Consider the following 19,273-nt stretch of genomic DNA (forward strand, 5'->3'; position numbering starts at 1 on the left):
CCAGATGAATAATCTCCCTGCTTTCTATGTACGTCTCTGAGGCCTGGCTTCTCCATACACCATATATCCTGAGACATAGCCCATGTGGCTGGAAAGACACCTGCTGAGTGCCTGGCTGTGTCTCTTGGGCCTCATGAAGCAGTGGCCAGTGTATTATTGCATTGCTTTCTAGCTTCCTTTACCTTTTTTCTTTCAGTCTTGGAGCCCTGGGATAGCACCTGTCAAAGAAAGCGTCAACACTCAATCCTTGCCTCAGGCTTTGTTTTCTAGGGAAATGGGGGTAAGATCATTATTTATTACTTTCATGACAGCCAAGGAGACATTAAAACTACAGGCAATCTCCAGGTTGCAAATGTACAACCCATAGTTAGAACCAACCCCGTAAAGCCCATTGTATTAAAAATTCAAGGTACACACGCTGGTTTGTAATAACAAAGGGGTGCTACTTTGCTATCTGCATCAAAACATTATTATTGTTAATATTATGTTAAAGATGTTTTAGCATATGTGGAAGTGTTTCTTTAATGTTTTCTATGCATAGAAATGTACACTGTATACTAAGACAAAAATCTGGCTAACGTTAGATACAAACTGTGCCTAACTATTCCGACTTATGTACAAATACAACTTAAACACAGACTTAGGAACGGGATTTGTTCCTGATCCGGGACTGCCTGTACTTACAAAGAAGGGGCATTGGGTCTGATCAGGTGAGATACACTGGACACCATGTATAACATGCCTGCACTTACATAAAAATGTCTGGACAGATACGTTTTTTAAAAAGCCCCTTACCATCAGTGACTGCTGGGAATTGGGACCAGGGATCATGGGAAAGGGGAGAGCGTTACCTTAATATCTTTCTATATGACATGAACTTCTCAAGTATGCATGTTTTTAATTATTTTTTTTAAAAGTTTCTTTTTTATGGATAGTGTTCTGATAATGGTTAATATTTTTAACCTGTTCATAAAATCTTGACTAGAACTATTTGAATGTGTGACCAGAAATCATTATCATGTCACCTCCAGTCCTCTAAATCACATTAAATTTGACTTCACTAGGGGAAGCAAGTCTAATGCCTCATTAAAATGACTAAACCTTGTCCAAGGAGGGTATGGAATCACGTCTGTGCTATAACAGAAAGCAGTGGGGACCTTTATTTTGGCTTTTTATTCTTTACCCGTTTTTATTCCTTGGCCATACATAGGGCTTCTTCTCAGAAGAGTCTCAGACTCTGTACTGAGAACATGGCTCAGACAGTGTCACAGCAAGAAGAGTATGGCAGAGATGGGGTTGGAGAAAAAGAAGGAAGCCCTAAGGGAGCAAGAGGCAGGAAAGGGAACCGACGCACAGACTCTCCACTGTCTTTCGGCAATGCCGGGAGGAAAAGGCATCCCTTGACAAAGCCTCCGACACTGACCGCCACCTCGCAGGCGGAGGCCATCCTGCTTTCACGCTTGGCCTGATGGCTGCAGTTCCGCTTTGGCTTGGACCAGGGCCTGGCAGTGTGAAAGAAAACTTTGTTCTTTTCAAGAAACAAAGCCAGTTATATTTACAGCAACTTTCAATCATAATTCTTTGGATGAATAAGGCGTATTTCCTCCCAAGAACTCAAATGCAATGGCCCAGGGAAAGACCTTCAAAAATGCCTCATTAATTGTAGCTTCCTGCTTCATAATTCTCACCCGAGGAAGGGTAAAGAAACTTGTTTCTCTGCAAGTTTTCTGGGTCTCATGAGAAAGGGAAATCCAGGCTAAACAATAAGCTTCTTCAAACTACAGCCTTAACAAATGAAGTGTTTTACAACTTTTTAAAACTTTTCTTCTTGTACTTCTTGCCCTTCAGTGAATTCCTGCATGTGAATGGACTCCAATGTTTAGGCAAAACAAAACAAACTCATTGCCATCGAGTTAATCCTGACTCATGGCAACCATATAGGACACAGTAGAACATTCTAATTTTCTGTTAGCAGCCAAGCACTTCACCACTGTAACACCAAGGCTCCTAGGCAAAACAAACCACCTTAAAACCTAGTGGTTTAAAACAACAACAATTTCTCATGATTCTGTACGTTGGCTAAGCAGTTTCTTGCTGGTTTTGCCTAGGTTCACTCATGTGGCTGCATTCAGCTGGAGGGTCCGCAAGAATGGAAGGTTCAAGATGCCTCTCTCACATGTCTAGCCGTTGGTGCTGGGGCACCTCAGTTCTGTTCCATGTGGCCTTTCACCTTCTAGTAAGCCAGAGTGGCTTCCTTATGTGGCAGATACAGGGCAACGTTCTACAAGAACAAAGCGGAAGCTACGAGGTCCTCAAGACCTGGCTTCCAGCTTATACTGTGTTGCTATGTCACATTCTATTAGTCAAAGCAAGTCACTGTGCCAGCCCAGATGCAAGGGTTGGGGAAATTAACTGTATCTCTTGATGGGAAAAGCTCAAAGCATCGTGGCTGTATTTAACCTACAATATTCCATCTGCTAGCCACAATTATTTTCATTCCTCCCACATGCAAAATATGCTTGCTTTGTTTCAAAACAACCTCAAAGTCTGGTATTTCATGACCTTTACCTGGTCCAGATAGGGACGAGGCTACAAAAGTAGGGAGTTTCTTAATCCAGAATGCTGTGACCTACAAAAACAAGTTAACTTCGTTCCGTACGTTCGATATACAATGATGAGGCAGGGGCAGGGTAACTGTAATAGACACTCCCTCTCATTAAGCCACTCGTCATTAAAAAAAAAATTAGTCCATAGTAATTCTGAAATCCGGCTGGACGCGTGTCACCTGTTCTCCCTAAATCAGAAACAGGGAATGTTCTTTGAATAGGGTTCATTTCTGCTATCTGGGAGTGGTTCCCTACTCCATTATTCTTCTGGGCTCTGCTCTCAGAGAAGTCTTTCTTTTCCATAAGAAAAATGCCATGTTTGCAATTGAATAGTTTAACTATTCCGCATCAGGGCAAACGCTAGGAATAAACAAAGAGTCGCCAATGTATTAAAAACAAATGTTCAACTTTACAGTTTTCAATTATAAAAAAAGGAAAAGGGGACTCTGCTAGTGGGAGTGCAAATCCATCTCTCAGGAAGGCAATTTGGAAGTATTTACCAAAAACCTTGTTGTTGTTATTGTTAGGTGCTGTCGAGTCAATTCTGACTCATAGTGACCTTGTGAACAACATAAAGAAACACTGCCCGGTCCTGCACCATTCTCACAATCATTGCCATGTTTGAGCCCATTGTTGCAGCCAGTGTCAGTCCATCTTGTTGAGGGTCTTCCTCTTTTTCACTGACCCTCTATATTACCAAGCACGGTGCCCTTCTGCAGAGACTGGTCCCTCCTGATAACATGCCCAAAGTATGTGAAGTGTTATCGGGAGGGCCCACTCACCTTGCTTCTCAGTAGCATTCTGGCTGTACTTCTTCAAAGACAGATTTGTTCATCCTGGCAGTCCGTGGTTGTCTTAGTTATCTAGTGCTGCTATAACAGAAATAGCACAAGTGGATGGCTTTAAGAAACAGAAATCTATTTTTTCACAGTCTAGGAGGCTATAAGTCCAAATTCAGGGTGCCAGCTCCCGGGGAAGGCTTTCACTCTCTGTTGGCTTTGGGGGAGAGTCCTTGTCCTCAATCTTCCCCTGGTCTAAGAGGGACCAATCATCCAGGGACCCCAGGTCCAAAGGATGGACTCCCCTCTCGGCTTGCTTCTCTCCTTTATATCTCAAAAGAGATTGACTCAAAATACAGCCTAATCCTAGAGATTTTGCCCTGCCTCATTAACATAACTGCCTCTAATCCTGCCTCATCAATATCAAAGAAGTTAGGATTTACAACACGTAAGAAAATTACATCATATCACAGAATGGACAACAACCACACAATACTGGGAATCATGACGTAGCTAAGTTGACACACATTTTGAGGGGGACACAATTCAATCCATAACAACAGTATATTCAATATTCTTCACCAACACCATAATTCAAATGCATCAGTTCTTCTTCGGTCTTCCTTATTCATTGTCCAATTTAAGATTCACAAATTCCACATCTAAACAATTATACTAAGGAAATAAGATTCATTAAAGTTTTATTTATAATAGGGAAAAACTGGATCTAAATGTCCAACAATGGGGGACTGGTTAAACGAATTATGGTTCATCTGTACCATGCAGTCATTAAAATAATGACAGGATATAAAATTCGGGACATGTGAAGGGAAAAACAGGCTATAAATTTACAGACACACAGTATGACCACAATTTTGAAAATATTTTAAAAATAGTCCATATATATTTTTCAAAATATTAACAGTAGTTCCCTCTAAATGGTGGTAAGAATGTTAGTAATTTTGTCCACTCTGCTTTATATTTTCTGTATTTTCCAAATTTTCTGCCATGGGAAAAGGTATTTTTGAGTAAGGAACAGTCTTCTCTGGGAGTCTATATCCAGAATCATTTTCTCTAGGACTCATTTTCACAATTTCTACTCTCTCCTCATTTTGATCCCAAATAAGCATTAATATCTCCAACAATCAGGGGTAAGGGAAAATAGCTACCTGTGTGAATGTTTGGCCCATAGTTCCTAATTTGGGAACAATCCAATAAACTATGCTGTTGGAACACTTTGGAGAAACCCTTGGCAACATCTCACTTGACATGCAGGAATTTAAGCAGTTCTGACCAAAAAAACATTTCACCCAAGATGTAAAGAAATATTTTTTAAATATTTATTGTAATAATTAAATAAGCAAAGTAAAAAATTTAAAACATATAAAATATTAACCTTAAAAATTAAAATATAGTGAAATTGTATAAAATACGTATACAATTAAAAATACATTAATTGAACATCCCAACATCCATATTAAATACAGGATATTTATGGAATTCTTCAGAAATGTAGAATTCTTCAGAAATGTATTTGATGAATAAAGCTTGAAATGTGTTTATAATTTCTAAAATAAGGAAGAAAATCGTAAATAACAGTTCCATCCATTCTATAACTGTCAAGAGAGAATGGTCCTGTGTCATTTCTTGCTTGTCTTTTCTAATACCCATTCAATCACCTAGGTGGAAGAGAAAAAAATGATTGTGGTATATTTCTATCAAAAACATAAATAATAGAAAAATATATTGTTAAAACCTCAAAAGAGCAGAGTAGCAGTTTTAAAATGAAGAGTAACATGTCCAAATTTTCAAGTTAAAACCCATTTTATGTTCTAACTTAAGAACACTTTTTGCTGAATTTCTAATGCAGAGTACAATATTGTTCTCACTGAGTAAAATGAAGATTCTGCTCCATTTTCTCACCTTTATTTGAAAATATGTTTAAAAAGTGTTACCAGAAAGAAATTAAACCAAACATTGAAAACAGCTTATCAAAATGGATTAGTTTTTCCAGTCCTGTGGGTTATTTATTTTTTTCTTTTTCTTTCTTAACTTCATTTTAGAAACTTCTACTACCACAGCAACCTACTAGTACCTACCACCTGTTGCTGTCGAGCCGATTCCGACTCTAACTGCCCTTATAGGGCTCCCAAGGAGCAGCTGGTGGATTCGAACCACTGACCTTTTGGTTAGCAACCCGAGTTCTTAACCACTGCACCGCTAGGGTACTACCCTACTAAATACTATTAAATACTCTGCTTGAATAAGTCTACTATGAAGTATCTTAAATCAAAAGGTTTCATGAGGCAGAGTTGATAACAACACGCACTAAAATTTTACTATGTATACAATACTATCATAAATCAAAAAAACCAAACCTGTTGCCATCAAGTCGGTTCTGACTCATAGTGACCTTATAGAACAGAATAAAGCTGCTCCAAGGAGTAGCTGGTGGATTTGAACTGCCAACCTTTTGGTTAGCAAATACAATCATAGCTGCCCTGAAATAAAACACTAGTTTAGTTTAGTTTCTTGGGAATAATTCACTTGCCTGTACAACGTTGCTGTTTGCTGTTTTCTTCATTTCTTCAAAAAGACCCCTTGAAGTTTTAAGATCCTAAATATATAAAAATACAGCATTTTACAATGCACACATTAAATTACATAAAACAACTCATTAAATAAAGTTGAGATTATTCTAAGCCATTCTACAAGTATCAATACTATGAAAATCAGAGCAATAGATTATACATACATATATACATAAGTCCTAGGAAACCCCGGTGGCGTAGTGGTTAACTGCTACGGCTGCTAACCAAAGGGTCAGCAGTTCGAATTTGCCAGGCGCTCGTAAGTCCATGTAGCTCTCATCTCATAGTCCCAATAATGCTGACCTAATATAAACCCTACTCTTAACTGAGTATCATTACTTTATTATTCAGGAAATGAATATGCAGTTTGCATTTATTTTTCAGAGGAAGCATTTTTTTTTTCTTTCTCTTTTTTTGGGCTACTTTGTTCCACCACAAGGATGGAATGACATAGGAAAGAAAACTGAAATCTCTGACTTTTTAAAAATCACTGTTTATATTTATCAAATTAGATGTACAAAGTAAAAAAAAGTCTAATTATAATAAGATGCTTATTTTAAAATTAAAAAAAGGCAGTCCTCTACTGCGCCTCCAAGTTACGCTCCATAGAGGCAGCTACTCTCAATTCCCTTAGCCATATGATGTATACTTTCATATTTCTAAATATGACTGTACTGCTATTTTGTGGTTTAGGAATTTTAGACCATAACTGCTGACAGCAGTTAAAGTGGCTGAGAATTCGTCTTGCACACACTACCTCTTTTCTCATCCTCTCAGTAACAGGGGCACAATTTTTGATTAGTACATAGTCAGTGCTTGTAGTATTACGACTAGGTAAATGACATTCAGTCCTGAACTAATTAATATATTTAGAGATCCTCTTTCAACTAATATTTTGTTTATCCTATAATTAATAACCCCATGTCTATTTTTATATTTGCTTAGTTTTCCATGTATGTAATTTTTTTTTCCTTCTTCCTCTTAACTGCTGTAATAGATTGATCCAATGTACAGCAAAAGTTTTTTCAAACATCTAGGTATACTGGATAATCTCATTTCTGTTTCTTATTTTTTTGTTTAATAATATTTTATTGTGTTTCAGTGAAGGTTTACACAGCAGCTTAGGTTCCCATTCAACAATTTCTACACAAGTTGTCCTGTGACATTGGTTATATTCTTCACAATTCGTGAACATTTTCATTATTTCCGTTCTGGTTGTTCCATTATTTGTTTTAACCTGTCATTTTAACCAGAAATCCATACATAGCTGTGATTTAAGCCAAAAACTCCTAAGGCTGAAGATAACACCATTTAAGTTTTAGGAAACTCTCATCTGAGTGACTGACCTGCCTAGTGCCTCACAGCTAGCTGATAACAGATCCAAAACAAGAAAGAAGTCCAGTAGCCTTTTTACTACACTAGAAAGTTACCAGACATGAAGCTTATTATCAACCTAAGTCAAAATCAGAAATAAGTCCATCAGCCTTTTCACTATGCTAGAAAATTACCAATTAAACATGTTCTGAAGCTTATTTGGTAGGGGAGATATTGAGGATACCAGTTAAAATGCAGTTTTCTATGTTTGAGAACTAAGATAAAATAAATATAAAATATTTTGGCTTTGCTTTTTCCATCTCCTTTTTTTTTTTTTTAAATCTGGCAACTAGTTATATGCTATCAGTTTAAGAGATACTCACTAACATTATTCTATGTCAAACAGGAACACTGAATAACTTCTGGCATTAGTAGAGAAGACATTGTACCTTTAGATAGAACTTCGAGATTTCAAAGAGACGTTGGCTGCAGGCAGTGAAACATTCATGAGTCTCAGTAATACTATGTTTCTTCAGAGTTTCAGTAACTACTTCTTTCAGTATCTTGAATAGAACATAATATATGATTGATATTTCTTGGAAAAGGTACAAACAAGTTATTTCAGCTTTAGAGTTCAATCCTGTGAATCACACAATCATTTAGCTGTGCTGAAGAAAGGTAAGCTCATTAAGACAAGACAACTGGCAAGAAAAGGTATCTGCAACATGGGCAGGTCACATGATAATGTGTTACCAGGAAATGTCTGGACTCTGTTAAGAGGGGAATTCAAATTATGAGGTCCAAATTGAAATCTGAGTGTAAAAGTTACACACGGCAGGGATATATAGGTGTGTATTTATTTTTCATTATGGCAAATTTCAAACAAAAAAAGTAAAGAGCATATTTTATAGCAAATTCCCATCTGGAATATATCTATCCATCAACCAGCTTCAACAATGATCAGTTCCTGGCTAATCTTGTTTCATTTGTACCCCACTTGCTTTCCCATCATCTCTCTTGCAATGGATTATTTTAAATTCCAGACATCATTTCATTTCATCCATAAAATTTTTAGGCCATACATCATTTTAAAGCAGCCCAGTGAGGGAATTTCTTCCCATGTAGACTAAAGACAGATGGCAAATGAATCTTTACCCGCGTGTGTTTCTGTGATCTTGATTCCTTAGTTCGCCTTGATGTTTTCGATTCTGGCACATTTTTTTGACTGGATCTGGCCTTTGTAGTGGCCTTTGCAGTTTCCGTGCTAGGAACTGGGACAGATGGATGAGTCATCAGTACTGACCGCTTTGCCTGAGGCCTTCTGGATGTCACTACATGATGGTTATGACTATTGCCATTTGTTTGAGAAAGAAGAGAATCTGAACTTTCAGATTTCACGAGCCTACGTGGGGAAGAAAAGCAACAACATACATTAAGTGAATCAACAATGAAGTCCATTTTCTGTCCTAAATATTGCAAATACATCCATTTAGACATAAACTCCAGAAAAGCAAACAAAATTTCTTGCTTCTACTGCCTTAAACAAGAATCAACATATTATAAAGTTGTTCCTTTAATTCTTCAAATGAGTGATTGAAACCTAGAAAACAGAAACTAGAATTTCAGCTAATACCGAAAATAAGCAATATTACTATTTTTTCCTCCCTCGCTTACAACTTCTCACATGAGCTATGACGCGCAAAACCAAAAAGACCCAAATCGACTGCCGCTGATTCCAACTCATAACGACGTGCAAAGTGGTGCTATTTGTACATTCAATATTCACTATCTTAAAGAAAAATATAAAGATTTATGCATTTCCATTAAGATGATTTTAACGAGAAATCCCATTTCCTAATAAACGTATACAATTGCCTATACAAAATAAATAAACGTGTTAAAACAAAGATAACTAGAACTATAAAATGGGTTCAGGTCTCAATCTTTTAAAAATATTTACATTTGCTTCTGCCAAGACCAAAAGTTTGCCTTTTACAAGACAGGGTCTTATAGCCTTCATTCTGCTGACCATAGATCATAGTGTGCTTTGTTTTCTAGAACACCTACATCTTTTTATTAGTCACAGGTCAGAAATAAAGAACACAGTTAAATACCGTATCCCAAATGGTAAGGGATTTGTTTCTCCGGCTTTATAAGGTGTAAAGAGCACCCTGAACTTATAAAGTCCCCAGGAAAATATTTGGGTCTCTCCATATCAGGGAAATAGTATTCTAATATTTTTAACTCTTCAAAGAAAAAAAAAAAAAATGAAAGTTTCATTTTCACATATTTCATTACTTTTTTAAAAGGTTTAAAGTACTGCATACTTAAACTTGAAGGAGTTTCTAAAGATTTATCAGCTCTGGAAATTGGAGTGCTTATTTCACAAACTTCTAAGTTCTAATCAAGTCTTTGAACATTTTATTTCGCTAGCAAAAAAAATAAAAAATAAAAAAGGCATCTAGAAAAGTTTCACATGACATATTACTACGTAAGTTTTAAAGCTATATTTTACATGTAACAAGTGATTTTAAAATGGTGCCTCATGAAACCCCTTAAGGGACCAAGGCAAGCAGCAAGCTGTGAGAGAAGGAAGAAAGAGCTGACAGAACTGCCATCACCAAATATCTTCAACAAGAGCAGCTCAGCTGCTTCATCTATTGGGTAAGATCTCTACTGCTAAACTGCTTAAAAACTTTACAATCCATTGTGCTAATGGGCTGTATATTGGCATATAAAGCAAGAAACAATGAGTTTTTTTCTAAGTCATTTTTTTTTATAACAGGAAAAAAAAAATCATCAACTGTATACAATAAAAACAAAATTTCTCGTATGTAGGAATTAAACAATCTAAAATCTATCCAGAAAGCAACTTAAAAATATAGAAGACTGTTATGGATTGAATTCTGTCTCCCAAAGGTGTGTGTTGTAAATCCTAACCTGTACACCTGTGGTTACAATCCCATTTGGGAATGGGCTGCCTTTGTTATGTTGATGAGGCAGGATTAGTGTAGAGTGTATCTTGAGTCAATCTCTTTTGAGATGAAAGAGATTAAACAAGCCAGCAGAGCAGAGATGGGGAGAGAGATGCCAAGTTACAAGAAGACTGCCCAGGAGCAGAAGCCCAGAAGAAACAAGGACCATCCTCCAGAGCCAACAGAGGGAGAAAGCTTTCCCCTAGGGCCAGCACCCTGAATTCAGACTTCTAATTTAAGCTGCGAGAAAATAAATTTGTATTAAAGTCATTTGCTTGTAGTATTTCTGTTATAGCAGCACTAGGTAACTAAGACAAAGACTAATATGAAAAGAAAGTTACTCTAAAAACTAACATGCTTTCCTGTCAAGATATTATTTTTGTGCATTTAATATATCACCTTTTTTTGGGATAAAGGCACTTCAGGTCCTTTGATCTCCGTTTCAGTTGGGAGACTTCAGTTCGGAGTTCACTCTGTAAAGCTTCTCCGTCAGGGACACTTCCAGGCTCTGACAAAACAGCAGGAGACGGAAGAGGGCTCAACACAGTCGGTATTGGAAAACCTTCTCTGGTGCAGGTAGTTTGAGTTTCATAACGAATAAGACGAGATTGAAGTTCAGAAAATCCCCCATCTCTTTCTAAAGCTTTTCGGTCATCCAAGCAATACCTAAAACGAGGGAAGAAAGATCATTAAAATCAAAGTTTCCATGACAGCAAAGGGTTTTTCCCTGCCAATTGGAAAAGAGCTAAACGTTTACTTTTAAGGAAAGGCGTAGCAAGTTCTTCAGTTACTAATGACTTTGGAAGGTTCAGTGAATGGCCTATTTCCCTCACAAGTTCAGCTTTTTTTAGCCTGCTACATGACATGGCAAAAGATTAAAAAATTGAAAGTACAATCTGATTCCTCTTTCCCTGTGTTTCTGAGCAACAGATGAAGTTAATCAACTGGTTTATTTTCAAAAGAATACTATTGCTGTTTTAATACTTTCTAAAGCTCTACCGGCCTCTGATTTTCCAGAATGGGCGCTATGTCATGACTGTAAAATGCTGACTTACGTTAGAAAGAACAAGTTTATTTCAACAGAAAGATTAAAAGAGTATAGAACCATTCTAAACTGGCTTACTGAACAGAGCTCAGAACATTTTGATTTTTTTTCCTTTGAAACCCACTTTCCACCTTCCCGGCTGACTGATAGATTTTTCTTCAAACACTTTAGCCCACTGTGCATCTAGTTTCTGGCTAAATCTGATTTAGGGACTCAAGTAGATGTTAGCTCAGTGAATGCTTCTGAACTCAGAGAAATCCCATGTTGTTTGGACAACAGGCATATGAAGAAAAAAAAAAAAAATGAAGAAAGCCACCTATAAACCTCATGACCTTGGAAAGCTATTCACTTTCTTTTCTACACCTGCCTTCTCAAGGCAACACAAACGTAACTCATAGTGACCCTACAGGACAGAGTGAACTGCCCAGTAAGGTTTCCTAGGCTGTAATCTTAAAGGGAACTGGTTGCCGAGTCTTTTCTCCCACAGAGCAGCTGGTGGGCTTGAACCTTTCAGATACTAGCACAATGCTTAACTGTTTCACCACCAGGGTTCCTTATGTGATAGTTGTTGTTGTTAGGTGCAGTCGAGTCGATTCTGACTCATAGCGATCCTGTGTACAACAGAATGACACACTGCCCAGTTCTGCGCCATCTTAGCAATTCTTGTTATGCTTGAGCCTGTCCATCTCATTGAGGGTCTTCCTCTTTTTCGCTGACCCTCTACTTTACCAAGCATGATGTGCTTTTCCAGGGACTCATTCCTCCTGATAACACATCCAAAGTATGTTAGACGTAGTTTCTCCATTCTTGCTTCTAAGAAGCATTCTGGTTGTACTTCTTCCAAGACAGAGTCGTTCGTTCTTTGGGCAGTCCATGGTATATTCAATATTCTTAGCCAGCACCACAATCCAAAGGCATCAATTCTTGTTCGGTCTTCCTTACTCATTGTCCAGCTTTCACATGCCTATGAGGCAATTGAAAACACCATGGCTTGGGTCAGGCACACCTTAGTCATCTTTGCTTTTCAACACTTTAAAGAGGTCTTTTGCAACAGATTTGCCCAATGCCATGCGTCTTTGGATTTCCTGACTGCTGCTTCCATGGACCTTGACTGTGGATCCAAGATGAAATCCTTGACAATGTCAATCTTTTCTCCATTTACCTTGATGTTGTTTATTGGTTCAGTTGTGAGGATTTTTGTTTTCTTTATGTTGAAGTATAAGGCTGTGGTGTTTGATCTTCATCAGTGAGTGGTTCAAGTCCTCTTCACTTTCAGCAAGCAAGGCTGTGTCATCTGGTAACACAGGTTGTTAATGACTCTTCCTCCAATCCTTATGGCCCGTTCTTCTTCATATAGTCCAGCTTCTCGGATTATTTGCTCAGCATACAGACTGAATAGGTATGGTGAAAGGATACAGCCCTGACACACACCTTCCCTGAGTTTAAACCGCGCAGTTTCCTCTTGTTTTATTGGAACAACTGCCTCTTGATCCATGTACAGGTTCCTCGTGAGCACAATTAAGTGTTCTAGAATTCCCGTTTTTCATGTTGTTATCCATAATTTGTTATGATCCACACAGCCAAATGCCTTTGCATAGTCAATAAAACACAGGTAAACATCTTTCTGGTATGTAATAGTAGGACTGTAAAAATTAAAACTTTTCCCTGTGTCCGTTCTTTTTACCTGCAAAACTCTAAGATGCTTCCTAAAATCAGGTTTTACAGCCCATAAACTTTTAGTTCAACTTCTAAAGGGTGTATCATCGCCCTAACATCTGACTGCTTGACGGAGGTTTTAAGGACTTTATCTTCCTCATGTCACACTGACATATTTGATTTCTAAGAGTAAGACTATGGAGCCAGACTCCCTGGATTTAAATCTGACCTTCACCACTTACTAGATGTGTGAACTTGGCCAAATTACTGAACTTTATATAAGCTCTGTGTTTTCATCTGTAAAATGAGAACTGTAGTCGCTATCTCAAAAAGCCATTGTGGGAATTCCTTGAAATGGTACATGTAAAGCATTTAGGGCCAGTGCCTGGAACTTGGCAAGCAAAGCACTCAAAAAATGTGGGCTACTATATTATTATTGTTATCATCATCATCATTTTATGTTCTACCACGGCAAATCTTATCGTATGCTTATAAAATGTAGCATAGTCGGGATTTAAAACCAGATCAGGGACTTTAGAGCCTGACCTTAACCATTTTACTCTTATCTCTTATGTCATTGTTCAAACAATGTATTGCATTGGGCGAATGTGCTGTAAAAGACCTCTTTAAAGTGTTAAAATGCAAAGATGTTACTTTGAGGACTAAGGTACACCTGACTCAAGCCCTGATATTTTCAATTGCCTCATATGCATGTGAAAGCTTGACAATGGATAAGGAAGACTGAAGAACTGATTCCTTTGAATTATGGTGTTGGTGAAGAATACTGAATATACTATGGACTACCAGAAGAACAAACAAATCTGTCTTAGGAGAAGTATACTCAGGATGTTCCTCAGAAGTGAGGATGGAGACTTTGTCTCACATACTTTGGACATGTTATCTGGAAGGACCAGTCCCAGGAAAAAGACATTGTGCTTGGTAAAGTATAGGGTCAGTGAAAATAGGAAGACCTTCAACAAGATGGATTGATACAGAGGCTGCAACAATGGGCTCAAGCATAGCAGCGATTGCAAGGATGGCGCAGGACTGGGCAGTGTTTAGTTCTATTGTACACAGGGTCACTATGAACCGGAATTGCCTTAACGGCATATAACAGCAACAACAGGACAAAGCAGCTTTCACTAAATTTGATTAAGGTAAATTTAGTACAAATAAAAATACAATTTTGTAATCATTGCCACAAAAGCGTGTATGGCTAAAAATATGAATAATTTAAATACAAGGTTTAGCTAAATTCAAGACTATTTGGAAAACTATCCCTAATCTTTTGATGTTAGAGGGAAAACAATAATTTTCTCAAACAAGATGTAAAAAGCTGGAACAAGTGGTATTTCTATCTTTATACGATTCAGTAGATACCTCTGAGCCTTTTTGCTGTTCACAAAACAATTTGGAAAGTATTATCTGAACAATTTAGATTCAAATTAATATCTCACACAAGGCTTCTATCAGAAATGATTAATTACTGGATGTTGTAGTTCTTATTGCTCATTTTAAAGTCTTCAAATTCTTATTTCAATTGTTTTTTCCATACTCAGACACTTAGATGTTTAAGGTCCAGTAATTACATTACTTTTGATACTGCCAGAGAACATGAAGCAAAAACTACTGACCTAAAAATAGCCAAGAGACACCTACAAGTGAATAGTAGCATCTATGCCTAAGCAGTTACAGTAAATGAAAAAGTACCTTGTGTAATTTATTTTGAGTTTTAAATGTAGTGCTTCAAATTATCAAAAATGTCAGCAGTGATTTTTAAACCCAAAATATTCAACTTTAAAGAAAATTTTTTTACCCCAAAATACCTATGAACTAAATTATGCTATGTAAAATGATCACCTTGTGAGAACAATATGTGAAAAACATGCTAAAAGAACCCAACTAACTGGATAAGTGGTTTAATTCGCCCTCTTCCAAATTCCATCAATGTTCCCTGTAGAAAATCTGGAAGTTATAAAAACGTATAAAATAAAAATTACCTTAATCCCGTCTCACAAAAAAAAATGTTAATAATCTGGTGATTAATGAGCAGACTCAAATTTTACTACAGTGCACATACGGTTTTATAACTCAATTTTTAAAACATGATTCAGTGAGCATTTCCCCATATCAAAACTTAATTTTCACTAGCTGCATAGAATTTCCTTTCTAATATTTTATTATGAAAAATTTCAAACATATAGAAGGTTGAAAGGTTTTACAGGGAACAGCTGTATACCCACCACCTAGATGTTATGGTTAACATTTTCTATCCGTGCTTTATCTACCTCCCTATTTATCCCTCTATCTATCCAACAAGGAGCCCTGGAATCACAACAGTTAAGCACTTGGCAGCTAATCGAAAAGTATTTCGAAGCCATCCAGCAGCTCCACGGAACAAAAGACCCAGCAATTTACTCCCTAAAGATGGCGGCCTAGAAAACCCTACAGGGCAGTTCTACTCTGTCACATTGGGTCATACATATTATGAGTCAAAAATCGACTCGAGACACCTAACAACATCCATCTAACAATTCATCTTATGTTTCTGACACATTTCAACGTAATTTGCAGACTTCTGTACGCTTTTTCAAGAAGCCCTGGTGGTGCTGTGGTTAAGCGTTCAACTGCTAATCAAGACTTGGGCGTTCTAATCCACCAGCCACTCTGCAGGAGAAAAGCCCTGGTGATCTGCTTCTGTAAAGATTACATACAGCCTTGGAAACCCTATGGGGCAGTTCTACTCCATCCTATAGGGTTGCTGGGTTGGAATCAACTTGAGGGCAATGGGTATACTTCTTCCTAAATATTTCATCATGCATATCATTCACTAGATTTCAGTATTTGTTTATTGATTTTTCCTTTTGATGAAAATTATGCATACAGTGAAATGCTCAATACTTACATCTGTATACACCAAACCACTATCAAGATGCAGGATGTGACCAAAGTTCACTCCAGCCCCTTGACAGTCATTCCCTGCCCCCAACTCCAGAAGGAACCACTATTCTGATCTTTTTTTTCTGGATGTTCCTATTTTAGAAAATCATAAAAATAGAGTCATACAGTATTTCTTTTATATCTGGCTTCTTTCACTCAAAAGAATTTTTTGACATTCATCCATGTTGTTACATGTATCAGTAGTTGATTCCTTTTTGTACTGAGTAGTATTGCTTTGTTTAGGCATACCACAATTTGTTTATCTGTTCTCCTATTGATGTAAGTTTAGGCTATTTCTGGTTTTTGACTATTATGAATAAAACCACTATGAATGTCTCATACAAGTCTGTTTGCAGACACATTTTCATTTCTCATGGGAAAATACCTAGTCTTGGAATTGTTGGGTCACAGGGTATGAGCAGGTTTAGTTTTATAAGAACCTGCCACATCCTTTGCTGAAGTAGATATATCATTTCACAAGCCCACCAGCAGTGTAGGAGAGTGCTGACTTCCACATATTTGATAATTAGTGTTATTCATCTTTTTTAATTTTAGCCATTCTGGCAGCTACACAGAATTTTATTTTATGGATATACTAAAATTTATTTAACCAAGCCCCTAATGTTGGACATTTAGGTTGTTTCTAATGTTTCTTATTTTAAATGATGCTGTGATAAATACCCTTGCATTAATACTTCTGTAGTTTTCCTTATTGTAATTCGTTGGCTAAAACATACAGGATAATGGCTAAAAAAAAAAAAAAAGGGCAATAACAGTAGGTATCTTTTTCTTGCTCCTGATTTTAATGGGGAGTTTAATTCTAATGCCAGAAAATAAAGTAACTGCATATGCCGACTCTAGTGTCAAATTGTCCAGAAAATACTCTTTAAATGAGCCAAATACTATTTAAACATGGCAAGAAACCTAAACACTGCTAGAACGACTTCTGTGTCCTTCTGTATTGTCTCAGTTGCATCACCATCCACCCAACGCGACTAAGCTAGAAACCCCAGAGTAATTCTTAACGTCTCCTTCTTGCTCATGCCCAACATCTAATGGGTTTCAAGTTTGCATTTGCCTCTAGATAGTTCTGTGTCCTCTCCTTCCTATTTTCACTGTACTGATAGTATTTTAGCCCCTCAATATCTCTTCCTTGAAATACTTCAATTTAATTTTTCCAGCCACAAATGAGATTTCTTTCAATGACACAAGTGCAAGCATTAAAAAAAAAAAGGTTTTTAACACCTCAAAAATAAAGATCAATTTCACTGCCATGCCAGGAATGATCTTCATGACTTCATGATTTGGTCTCATTACCGTCCAATATGCTGGAGGCCTGGCTAACTGAAAGGTTGGTGGTTCGAACACCAGCCACTCTGTGGGAGAAAGACGTGGCAGTCTGCTTCCATAAAAATGACAGCCTTGGAAACACTTTGGGGTGGTTCTACTCTGTCCTACGGGGTTGCTATGAGTCGGAATCGACTTGATGGCAAGACGGTGGTGCGATATACTTCTTACTCTTATTCAAAACCAACAATATTATTTCCTCTGCCTAGAATCTGTACCTCTGAGTCCCCTTCCTCCTCCAGATTACTTCCTTTTCTGCCAGGTAAACGCCTACTCATTCCTTCAAACTCGGTTTATATGTTTGCTCTGAAATTCTGTCAAATAATCCCTGGCATTTATTTGCTTCATCCACTGGGTTTCCTCAGCACAGTTATACCTCTGCATTATAACACTGTTTATACTGTACTAAAATCATGTTTTTCTGTCTCCCCTAGTACAGCACATGCTTCCTAAGGACAGAAGCAGTTGCCTCATAATCCTTTGTATCTTTAGCTCCTGAATGAGTATTTTTAAAGTCTGTATAAATTAAAGATTAAGTTTGCAAGCCAGTCAAAATAGAATTTTTCAGTTCTTCACTGATAAATTTGCTTCTTGAAGATTAAGGTAAAATCAATCCCCTCCTGTTTTTATTTATGCAAAGTTAATTAAAAAAAAAAAATGCTTTACGATGCTAAACCAAATCCAGTGCTGTCGAATCCATTCCAACTCATAGTGACCCTATAGGACAGAGTAGAACTACCCCACAGAGTTTCCAAGGAGCGCCTGGCGGATTCGAACTGCCGACCCTTTGGTTAGCAGCCATAGCACTTAACCACTATGCCACCAGGGTTTCCTATGATGCTAAACATCTTGCAAAATGGTCACTAAGGTCTTAAACATTTTTCATAAAATATATCAATTTCATTCAATTTCTTGTCTTTATAAAAATGGTAGGTGTACACATGGCCTCGGAAACTGCTAATACCTTTAAGCAAAAGAGAATTCTTTGAAATTTTTTTCTAACTGATCAACTAAAATTCTATAAAAATGCACATATAATTAACATGTTACAAACAGGAACAAATTTTATCTAATTTAGTTACTGAGCAATTACAATGTAATTTTAGTGACCAGAGAACACTAAGGGAACCCATAGTGTAAATACCCATTTATAACATAAGGCTTAAAGTAATTTTGATTAAAATATCTAGTAAACAATAATGAGATATTTGAATGTTAAAAAAACTGATTAATCTTCAAATGACTTTTTTTCATAGAAGAAAAATTATTTGTGCATGCATTGCTGTTTTTTGAGATTTCTGACATACTTTCTCTTTGGTTCTGTGTCTCAATTTATACTATTTTATTACAATCACTCTTCACACTCATATGAGAGAAGCTACCTGAAAAACACACTGAAGAGTTAAGAGTAAAAAGAAGAACTTACTCAATTCCATGATAATGGCATACTGAGGCTTTTTCAAAAGGTAAGACCCGAAGTTTCCTAGGAGTAAGTTCTGGTGTCAGAACAAAAGTCTTTTCCCTGAAACAAAAAGGAACCGTTTGTATTCAAGTTTTCTTTAGTGCCAAAGAGAAATTTCAAGAAAGTGTCAAAGGAAACAAATCTGACTTCCTCTTCTATAACTGAATCTTACATGGGATAAAAGTTAAGTTTCATCAGAAAACCTAAGAAAGAAACGAAGCAAAGTTAAGGCTGGGGGTTTTGTTACTTATTCCTGTGCTTCACGTTTCTGAAGTTATGATGTTAATTATTTCAGAAAACTATTTTAAGAAATGGATAAATCAACAATGGAAAATTATTTGTAATGGAAATTCCAGAAGCAGCATTTTTCCTGAAGGGTTTTCCCCCCCTTGGTGGAGTTAGCCAATGTTTATGCATTTAGTTAAATCTTTTTTTGCAGGGGAATAATTAAAGTGAACTTGAATCTTTGGTAACAAAAGAAGTATTTACATCCTTTTTTTATAACTATACTATATATATATATATATATATATATATATATACTATAACTATAGGGTC

The 19,273-nt window shown here is 36.9% G+C and overlaps 1 protein-coding gene across 2 annotated transcripts in view; it reads right to left on the bottom strand.

Annotated features, from left to right (window-relative positions):
• Positions 1–4,807: 4,807 nt before the first annotated feature.
• The window catches only part of MTBP (MDM2 binding protein), a 66,388-nt gene continuing 51,922 nt past the window's right edge, over positions 4,808–19,273 (bottom strand). For both annotated transcript variants that reach the window (XM_049854005.1, XM_049854006.1), the window contains 6 exons: positions 18,680–18,775; positions 10,665–10,931; positions 8,446–8,692; positions 7,740–7,853; positions 5,937–6,002; positions 4,808–5,064 (listed from right to left, as the gene is read on the bottom strand). In XM_049854005.1, coding sequence (XP_049709962.1) covers positions 5,026–5,064; positions 5,937–6,002; positions 7,740–7,853; positions 8,446–8,692; positions 10,665–10,931; positions 18,680–18,775 — 829 coding nt within the window. In that variant the 3' untranslated portion in view covers positions 4,808–5,025. The remainder of the gene's footprint in view (positions 5,065–5,936; positions 6,003–7,739; positions 7,854–8,445; positions 8,693–10,664; positions 10,932–18,679; positions 18,776–19,273) is intronic.

The sequence above is a fragment of the Elephas maximus genome, chromosome 15 (genome assembly GCF_024166365.1).
Source record: "Elephas maximus indicus isolate mEleMax1 chromosome 15, mEleMax1 primary haplotype, whole genome shotgun sequence".
Classification (NCBI taxonomy): Eukaryota; Metazoa; Chordata; class Mammalia; order Proboscidea; family Elephantidae; genus Elephas; species Elephas maximus.